Here is a 10,284-nt window from a genome sequence, read left to right on the forward strand (position 1 = left end):
GTTAATTCTAGCTCATAGTATCTTATTAACACTTGTGACTTTATTTTTTAACCAATTATCAAACCTCTTACCACCATCTCGACACAACTTAGTAGCAATGAAGTATCTTGTACTCTTATCCACAATCAATTTAAAATCTCCAAAAATAGCATACCAATAAATGTCTTTAATCTGTTCGTAACAAATAACGTTTAAACTATCCATAGTACTCGTATTTATTGTTTAGAAAATATTTTTTAACATTATTTCGTAACCAGCTAGTTTTACTGTATAAGGTGAGTTTTTGAAGTGGCCCGAATTCGGTCCACTTAGTTTGTTATTGTAATATTCTAATATTCTAAAATTGCACACAATTTAGTAGCATTGAAGTAATCTGTGTTCTTATCTATAATCAGTTTAAAATCACCAAAGATACCATACCAATATCTTTAGTTTGTTCGTAACATATCTCATTCAAACTTTGATCCATACTAACCTATTATGGTTTTATTCTATAAAAATAATATTTAAATTTATACTACAACATTACTTTTATCTATCCAGCTATTATGTGAATCATCAAATACTAACCATTTTACTTATGCTTTGTCACCTTTCTTTCTCAACACCTGCACTAAGTATTCATCTTTATGTTTCGTCTTTAATAGTTCTGGTTCGTAAAATCTACCTTGCACATCCTCTTCTTCTAAAGCTTTAATTCTATACGTAGGTGCATTAGATGGTATAACTTCGCTAATAACAAATACTTCTGTTGACCAATTAGGTGTATATCCTTTTTCAAATAACCCTTTCGATTTCCTATTTGCTTATTTTTTTTATTCACTTCTATAGGCTTTAAACCAATGGTTCTATGCATAGAATTATTACACTTGTTAACTAGTGTTGGTAATATTTCTATCCATTTATAATCTCCTTGTGTTGTAAATTTTTCCACATGTTTTGTTTAAAAGTTCTATTGAATCTCTCACCAACAGAAGCTTTCTTACCCCTATAGGTTGAGTAATGATTAATCTTATTTTCCTCCATCACCTTCTTAAATTTTTTATTGTAAAACTCTTTGCCTTGATCAGTTTGTAAGTTACTAGGTTTTCCCGTTCTTAATATGGATTCAAATGCTTGTGTAACATTTTTACCGCTCTTATCTTTAACAGGAACTGCAAAAGCATATTTCGAAAACACATCTATAATCGTTAGCAAATACTTATAGCCTTTGTTTAACTTGGAGATACCTTTTAACATGCCACTATGCATTTCCAAGAGATCTGCTAGCCATAAATCATGTATACCTTTAACAATAACATTTAACCTAAGATAATTCTTTCCGGAACGCTTGTGAATTTTTTCTATAATGTCTTCTCTAATACCTTTACCTTGTTCTAGTCAGTCTTTCTTTTTAACGAATAACGATTTAGTAACACCACATACTGAACCAATACCTTTCTTACTATATCTTCCATTCTGTTTTTTTCAATTCTAATAGTGTTTTTCTTCCTATCTGTTGATTTCTTACACTTAACACAATACATCCTGTTTATTATATAGAAATTTAAAATTCATCATTACCTAATACTACCCTCCTAACATTATCATTATCACTTGATTCGTTTTCGTATTCATCTTCATCCTCTTTTTCTACATACATAATAAGCATTAACGATTTGCCTTGTTTCAAATCAGAATTTTTGGATGGTCTAATGTTTAACTGATCATTTATATTAAAATGTAATGGAAAACTTTCAAATAGAATGTCACTTAAAAATGTGTCTATAAGTTATGAATTTAAACTTGATTCTGTATGCATTAACTACTTCTATAAAGAAATTTGTAGGCAGCAGCTAAATTATATACAAAAATGCCTGGTTTCTCAACATCATCTTTTGCCAATCGACATCGTAATTCTACAGTTTATTTTTGTGTAAACTCTTCGTTTGCTTATTCAAGCTGCTCTAATGTTACAAGATCTTGTTTATCGATAGCATTAGATACATTAACCAATCTTTTATTCTGAAAATCAACCCAGCATGTATAATTTGACATAAAAACTTCTTTTTTATTTTTAATATTAGATGTAAGTTTCAGATGTAAATATTTTATGATTTTAAATGTCATTAAAGCCTATGCGCAAAGCACCCTGCCTAATCTCACCCTACTCAATCTGTGCTGGTCAAAGATATTTCCAAAATGGGTTGGCCTAGAGTTTGGCCCAGGAGTTAGGTTATTACACTACTGTCCTTTACCCAAAGAAAAGGTGTTACTTCGAAAGGGTGTTGTGATTAAGACACATCCTACTTAGGTTCTGTTCGATTTTCACATTATCCAGTAGCTGACACCTTTTTCCTATCTTTTTTTTTTTTTTTTTTGCATAGTATCTCATAACTCAATTTATCCTTATATAGGGTTAAAAGAATTTATTTTCATTTCCGTATCTTCAGTATGATTATTTACATTGCTGTAGGACGTAATATTGAGGTCTCAAATATTCAATAATAATAATAATAATAATAATAATAATAATAATAATAATAATAATAATAATAATAATAATATAGGTAACAATTTCCGTATGAGGACACAGTGTATTAAAATCTGTAAAATCGACCGTAGCGTTAGCCAGAAGTTACAAAACAGTCGGGATTAGAGAGAAGTGTCAGGATCAACAGGACATACCCTCACATACGTCCCTACAACTAGCTAAACGTTATAACGGAAATTTTCCCTAGTACTAGTTAAATGTTATAACGGAAAGTTTCGAGGCAAATTTCGTTTAGAAAGTATGAATTCTGAACTCACAAGAGCCGTAAGAAAATTTGTTTTTAAGTAGTGGTTATGCCGGCTAAGCTACAGAACACGTCGATGATGAGAATGAAAGAAATATTGAAATAAAGAAAGTACGAGGAAGCAGAACACAGAGGAAACCTATGCACACGTTGTTTGTTCAGCACAATGCATATTACGCGGGAGCTAGGTGGGACAGGTTGTACCATTAAATTTACAACACTTCAATAATAATAATAATAATAATAATAATAATAATAATAGCAATGGTATTAAAAGTTTATAGTTGCACTAAAATTCGGCAAAACTTACTTAATCGTACGGGTTTCGAGGAAGGGGTACAGCTACTCTAATTTAAACGAAAGCTTTCTGCTAATATTTCGTGTAGAAAATATTCTACTTTACGTTTCCAGGAAAATAACTGTAATAGAAAGACCTGAATATAATTGAACACTAAAGCTTGTAATAAACTAACGTGTGGAGTTCGCAGATGTAATTATAAAAGCCTTGCTACAAAAATATATACCCAGACCATAAATCAGTGAGCTCTGAAGTACAAACTAACAAAATAATATATAAGATTCAGTCTACATAGAAATTGTTGCTTAAAGAGTGGCATATACTATTTCTAGAATCGAGATAAGACGAGAAATGTTTACGATACTTTTCGTCTCGTCTCGATTCTCATCTCCAAAGCATGACGATACAGTGAATTAGCCTTGTCCCGTCTGGAATTAAAATGTTAAGTCTCATCCCGATTTTGTTTTGTTTGTTTTTAGAATCGAGATGAGAAATTCGTCTTTTCATGGGCAACGTTACACAAGACCAATTTTTTTTTATTTCTGCTTGTAATGGTATGACCTGAGCGATAATACATTTTTAAATATTTTTCCGGATAATATTTATTATCACTAGTATTATTCCTGAAAATTTGATAGTTGAAGTGTTGAAACAAACGAGTATTTATTTATTTATTTATGTATTTATGACTTCTTTTGCGTGGCGAAGTTAAGGATCTGCAGCCTTCTTCGAGCACTTAACCACGTGCATACATTATATATATTTAAAAAACACACCATCATATAGAAAATATTAACAATTACAAAAGAAAAGTATTGAACCACATAAGAAAACAATATACTACTTAATTTAAAAAATGGTTAAGCACTTCAAAAAACAAAAATTGAAAAATAATATTCAATAGGGGAATCAAAAATAACATGGATAAACCAAAAATTGCATATTGCATATAGCAGTACTAGAAGTATGAATAAGCTGTACAAATTAACATAGGTTACCTATTGGTTGTGTGTTCATAAGTGGGTTATTAATAATCTGGTAAAACGAAGATGCCTCATGTGTTACCAGTGTCCTTATCTTTACTTAAGAGAAGAGAATATACCGATTTTTTTTTTTAATTTGGCGACTGTGGAAACGTTGTGTATTATTTGAAGTAAACTGTTCCAGAGGCGTGTAATACTTACTGTGAACGATTTTGAGTATGAATCAGAATTGTGACTGCGGATGGAGAGCAAGAAATTTTCTTGTGATCTTGTGCTTCTAGTATGAAAATCTCATAAATATAAAAATCTACGGGCTAGATACGATGGTTCTGACGTAGTAAGTATTTTGTACAATAGGGTAAGATTATGTAAATTTCTTCTTCCGACTAACGTCAGCCATGACAGTTTTTTTTATAAAAAGATGTGAGATGTTCCCTGTAAGTTATTTTGAAAATAAATCCATTGCAGGCATTTTGCACTCTTTGCAAGCGCTTTGATTGATTTTCTGTTAGATCAGAATAGACTGAGTCGTAATAGTCAAGATGTAGGAACACCAGCACCTTGACAAGTTTGATCTTCAAAGATATTGGTAAGAAAATTCATAGTCAATTTACGTATGTAGGGCACCAAATGCTCTCTTACAAACTCCATTTATTTGATCTGACCAGGAGAAATTTTGATTTATTATGACTCCGAAATTTTTGGCAGCTCTAGAGAATGGAATAACAGTATTGGACAATATTATATTTGGGAGCTGATAGATATTAATAGAAGAAAGAATTCTTGGGGAGCCAATTAAGATGCACTGCGATTTTGTTGCATTTAATTTTAACCCATGAGCCGTAGACCAGTCGCGGATTTTGTTTAACTCAGTATTTATTTTGTCAGTCGCATTATTAATATCTTGTTGGGGAAAAGAAGCATATAACTGAAAATCATCAGCGTTAATATGGTATTTACAATAGGTGAGAGATTTAGGGAGATCATTAATGTAAAGGGCAAAGAGAAGGGGACCTAGTACGCTACCCTGCGGCACTCCACTGTTGATACAATGCCATGTCGATATGTGATCCTGATTGATCACTACTCTTTGTTTACGTTCGTGAAGGTAAGAATGAAACCATTTAACCACGGATTCAGAAAAATTAAACAATAATGATAATTTCTGAACTAATATGTCAAAATCAAAGGTTTGAAATGCCTTACTATAGTCAAGTAGAGTAAGGAGCGTCAGGTTTCTTTTATAAATAGCCAACCTTATATCCTCCGTTATGTTTACTAGTACAGTGCATGTGCTATGATTACTTCGAAAACCAGATTGAAATGTATCCAATAAATTATTTGTTGTTAAGTATTCCTGAATTTGATCATTTACAATATATTCAAAAAATTTTGAAAGCTCGGGAAGGACACTGATAGGACGATAGTCTGCAATATTATCAGCGTTGTTCTTTTTTGGAAGTGGGGGGACCTTAGCGAGTTTCAATACTGTGGGAAAAGTCTCTGTTTCAAGAGAGTAATTAAAAATGTCAGTGATGGGATTAAGTACATGCAGTAGGATTTTCCTGATCATGGTTATTGAAATATCATCTGTACCAATGGCTTTACATTTAATTCTTTGGATCGCTTTTAATACATGTGCTGTACGTGAGAAGACGAGAACAGAGAGTTAATTTCCGAAGCTACAATATTATTCATTGTTTGCAGTTTCATGGAGGCTGGTACCATACAGGTTTGACAGAAAAAAGTGTTCAATTCATCTGGCGTATAGTTAACAGCATTCTTGGCTATGTTTCTCCCAACACCTAATACTTTAGCCTTTTCCAAAGAACTGCTCCATTATTTTGGAATTCAAGTATTTAATTGGCAAAGCGCCGTTTTGCCTTCCTTACTTCTTGAGTGCAACGGTTTCTTAACATCCTATTATTTTGAATTTCGTATTAGGATATTGTGCTATCATTGGAAGGATCACTATTTTTAACATGTCTCCTGTATGCTCGATAAGCTTTATCTCTCCGCGCCATTAACGAAGTAATTCATTGGTTTAGCATGGTGATGAGTGTTGCGAAACACGTTTCTTAACTACAGGGGCGTGTCTGTCATAGAAATCTATTATTAAAACATTATTAAAGAAGTATTCAAATATTTGAATGTAATAAAGCGTGTGTTATCGCTGGTCAACCGCCATCAACATTCCTAAAGTAAAAAAAAAAAAATGCTCGACGTGTATTCGATCGAAAAAGTTCCAGATTACTCGCCAATCGCCTAGACCACTGAACTACAATCACTACGCTGTAAATGATTCGTACTGTTCGATTTAATTCTCGTACTGTGCATTTGTTTCAAAGCAGCCACGGTCAAAGACTTATGATAGCCACGGTATAAACGATGGCTCAATTTGATATATTGAAACAAACTACAGCCTCTTATTTTGAGAATAGAAAGATATGGAAACTACTCAGTGTTACTCCATTTCACATTTGTACAATATTTCATGTAATAAAAAAATTGAGTGTAATTTTATCATGAAATAAAGAGAATGATTATTTTTTTGTTGCTACTTAATCATTATCTCCATTCACATTTCCTTATTTGTTGAATTTGTTACAGGCGCGATAACGTATTACCATTCCACGGAGAAGACGACTCGTGTATTACTTTAAAGGAAACCATTTCTCATTCACATGAGGAATCTCATACTTCGATGCAGTTTGGCAAGGGGTTTCATCCATCACTTTTGTCAAGGCATATTCTAGCTCAGGAGAGTCAAAAGCGTAATACCTACCGAAAGAGTGAAAAACACTTTAGTCAAAGTACAACTTTGTCAAGCAATAACTTAGTGCACACAGGTCAAAAATCCCACAAATGCGGAGTATGTGGAATGGAATTTAGTGTATGTTCATGTTTGGCTACGCACATGTTAAATCGTACAGGAGCAAGGTTACACACATGCCAAGAGTGTGGTAAGGCATTTACTCGACGTTCATATTTGGCTAGACACATGTTAATCCACACAGGAGATAAACCTCATGCGTGCCAAGAGTGTGGTAAGGGATTTAAACGACGTTCTGATTTGGCTACACACACGTTAATCCACACAGGAGAAAAACCTCACACGTGCCAAGAGTGTGGTAAGGCATTTACTGCACGTTCAGGTTTGGCTTCACACCTGTCGATTCACACAGGAGAAAAACCTCACACCTGCCAAGAGTGTGGTAAGTCATTTACTCGACGTTCATATTTGGCTAAACACATGTTATTCCACACAGGAGAAAACCTCACGCGTGCCAAGAGTGTGGTCAGGGATTTAGAAATCGTGCTCATTTGGCTACACACAAGTTAATCCACACAGGAGAAAAGCCACACACGTGCCAAGAGTGTGATAGGGCATTTACTGCACGTTCAGGTTTGGCTAGACACATGTTAATCCACACAGGAGATAAACCTCATGCGTGCCAAGAGTGTGGTAGGGGATTTAAACGACGTTCTGATTTGGCTATACACACGTTAATCCACACAGGAGAAAAACCTCACACGTGCCAAGAGTGTGGTAAGTCATTTAATCAACGTTCCCATTTGTCTTCACACCTGTCGATTCACACAGGAGAAAAACCTCACACGTGCCAAGAGTGTGGTAAGTCATTTACTCGACGTTCATATTTGGCTAAACACATGTTATTCCACACAGGAGAAAAACCTCACGCGTGCCAGGAGTGTGGTCAGGGATTTAAACATCGTGCTCATTTGGCTACACACAAGTTAATCCACACAGGAGAAAAGCCACACACGTGCCAAGAGTGTGATAGGGCATTTACTGCATGTTCAGGTTTGGCTAGACACATGTTAATCCACGCAGGAGGAAGATGCTACACATGCCACGAGTGTGGTAAGGGATTTATTCATCGTTCAGCTTTAGTTAATCACGTGTTAATCCACACAGGAGAAAAACCACACACGTGCCAAGAGTGTGGTAAGGGATTTAGTGCACGTTCAGATTTGGCTACACATACGTTAATCCACACAGAAGAAAAACCTCACACGTGCGAAGAGTGTCGTAGGGGATTTAATTTACGTTCACGTTTGGCTAGACACATGTTAATCCACGCAGGAAAAAGATGCTACACATGCAACGAGTGTGGTAAGGGATTTAATCATCGTTCATCTTTGGTTAGACACGTGTTTATCCACATACGAGAAAAACCACACACGTGCCAAGAGTGTGGTAAGGGATTTAGTACACGTTCAGATTTTGCTATACACACGTTAATCCACAAAGGAAAAAGATGCTACACATGCCACGAGTGTGGTAAGGCATTTTATCGACGTTCATATTTGGCTTCACACATGTTAATCCACACAGGAGAAAAACCTTACACATGCAAAGAGTGTGGTAAGTCATTTAATCGACATTCCAGTTTGGCTTCACACATGTCAATCCACAGAGTAGTAAAGCATCACACGTCCCAAGACATGACATAATTTCAGCTGCTATTTTTACGCGCGTTATGAAAATCGTACAATGCCAAGTCGAGTGCTTGAGTAGAATGTTCGACAAAGGAATATCATTTGTGCGATGTTATCCCATGTTTACTGTAGTTTCATATGTAAGCCCAAGATATATTCACGAAAATGAAGAATTTTCTCACCTTGTGACAACATTTGGAAATGATTCATGGCATGTTTCAACTAAAATTGAGGACTGTTCGTATATGCTCTGCAGAAACACCAGACGAAATTTGTTTTGGATAGACTTACTTGGGCTCAAATACTTTTACACTCACCTACGAGATCATTCTGTGCTGTGCTGCCCTATTTATTTTAATACTACAAACAATCCGCCCCTGTGGTCTTGCGGTCATTTATCTATGTAGAGAATTGGTTGAGAAAAGGCATTCCACTCTTCCTTACCAATACTTTCAGACACGTTTCAATTACCACTAAACAGCATATTCCAGCAACTAACTAATATTCATACCACAGTCCGTAAAATTGATTATAATACATTGTATATTTAGATAGTATAGTTTAAACGTGGTTTTGTTCACTGCACTTTTGACCAGCATTCTTCTCTACATCACACTCGTGACATTCATTGTTCTTAACCCTACAGTGGTAACGTGAAAGAAAATTTCATGAATGGTAACACTTTACTTCCTGGACCCAGGACAGTACAAGAATTTCTTCCTGACGAAAATACCACCTCATAGCTTGGTATTAACAAGGATCACTGCATGGAATATTGCTGAGGTATTTGGTGTTTGTTTAGAACACATTAACCGAATTTCAAAATATTCGAAAGAAAATCCAATCATATTGCTCCTCGAACACCACGAAAACTTCGTAAACATCATTGTGGTAGAGAATGCTTACCAAAATAGCGTGTAATGAACATTTTAACCCGCATTGCAGTCAAACTGCATCTGGTGGATGTTTCGCTTTATGGACCTCTGAAGACCCATTACAATCGTGTGTGCAATGACTGGCTGATTAATAACCAAGGAGAAACTATTTCTCCTCATTCTATTGATGAGTATATAGGACGGGTATATGCTATGACACAATGGAATATCATATCTCGATTTAAAAAGACTGTAATATACCCTTTCAACAGTGCTTCTTTTACAGAAGACTAATTTCTGATATCTTTAGTAATTGACCGTCCAAATCCCTCGTTGAACAGAAACGAACCGTTTCACCAGCAAAATCTATAGGCAACCTTACCACACAGAATGTTGCTGTCATATCTGAGGGTATGGACCATGGTTCATCAGAGCTTCTGCCTCAAAGCTCGCTTATATTAGCTATCCAAGAAACTACATATGTTATATTTTGCAGCAATATCTTCCACTGCGTTAGTATTCACTCAGAATATCCGTCCTTATCCGAAGGCTGCCTACCCCTCTTAATAAAACCAACCGTGAGAAAAAGAGGAGTGGTCGAACAAGAATACTAACAGCAACTCCAGGAAAGATGAAACCAAAGAAGAAGGCTTTGCACAGCAAAAGCGAAAGAGATGTCGGTATTAGAATTCATTTACAACAAATAATAGGAAGGTTGATACGAACTCAGAGTACTCAATCGAAGACAGTATTTTCTCTCAAGAACAGTGTGTTGATATATCCTTTAGTAGTTCTGTTAGTGATGTAGGTCTATCAATGAACGAAATAGGATGGGAAAATACTAATGGCAATGTTGAAAACAGTATTATTATACTTCTTAAATTTTA

At 35.0% G+C, this 10,284-nt stretch overlaps 1 protein-coding gene across 2 annotated transcripts in view; it reads left to right on the forward strand.

The window, feature by feature from the left end:
- LOC145690996 (uncharacterized) overlaps positions 1 to 9,010 on the forward strand; it is a 59,283-nt gene extending 50,273 nt beyond the window's left edge. Inside the window, exon 3 of one of the 2 annotated variants that reach the window (XR_014132316.1) lies at positions 6,669 to 6,798. Coding sequence is in view for 1 of the 2 variants with exons in the window: in XM_081766472.1 (XP_081622598.1) it covers positions 6,669 to 7,401 (733 nt within the window). In the remaining variant the exon portion in view is untranslated. Of the gene's footprint in view, positions 1 to 6,668 lie in introns of both variants that reach the window. The other variant, XM_081766472.1, reaches the window with a different exon arrangement.
- Positions 9,011 to 10,284: the final 1,274 nt, after the last annotated feature.

This window comes from Thermobia domestica, chromosome 7 (genome assembly GCF_964235325.1).
Source record: "Thermobia domestica chromosome 7, izTheDome1.hap1.1, whole genome shotgun sequence".
Lineage (NCBI taxonomy): Eukaryota > Metazoa > Arthropoda > Insecta > Zygentoma > Lepismatidae > Thermobia > Thermobia domestica.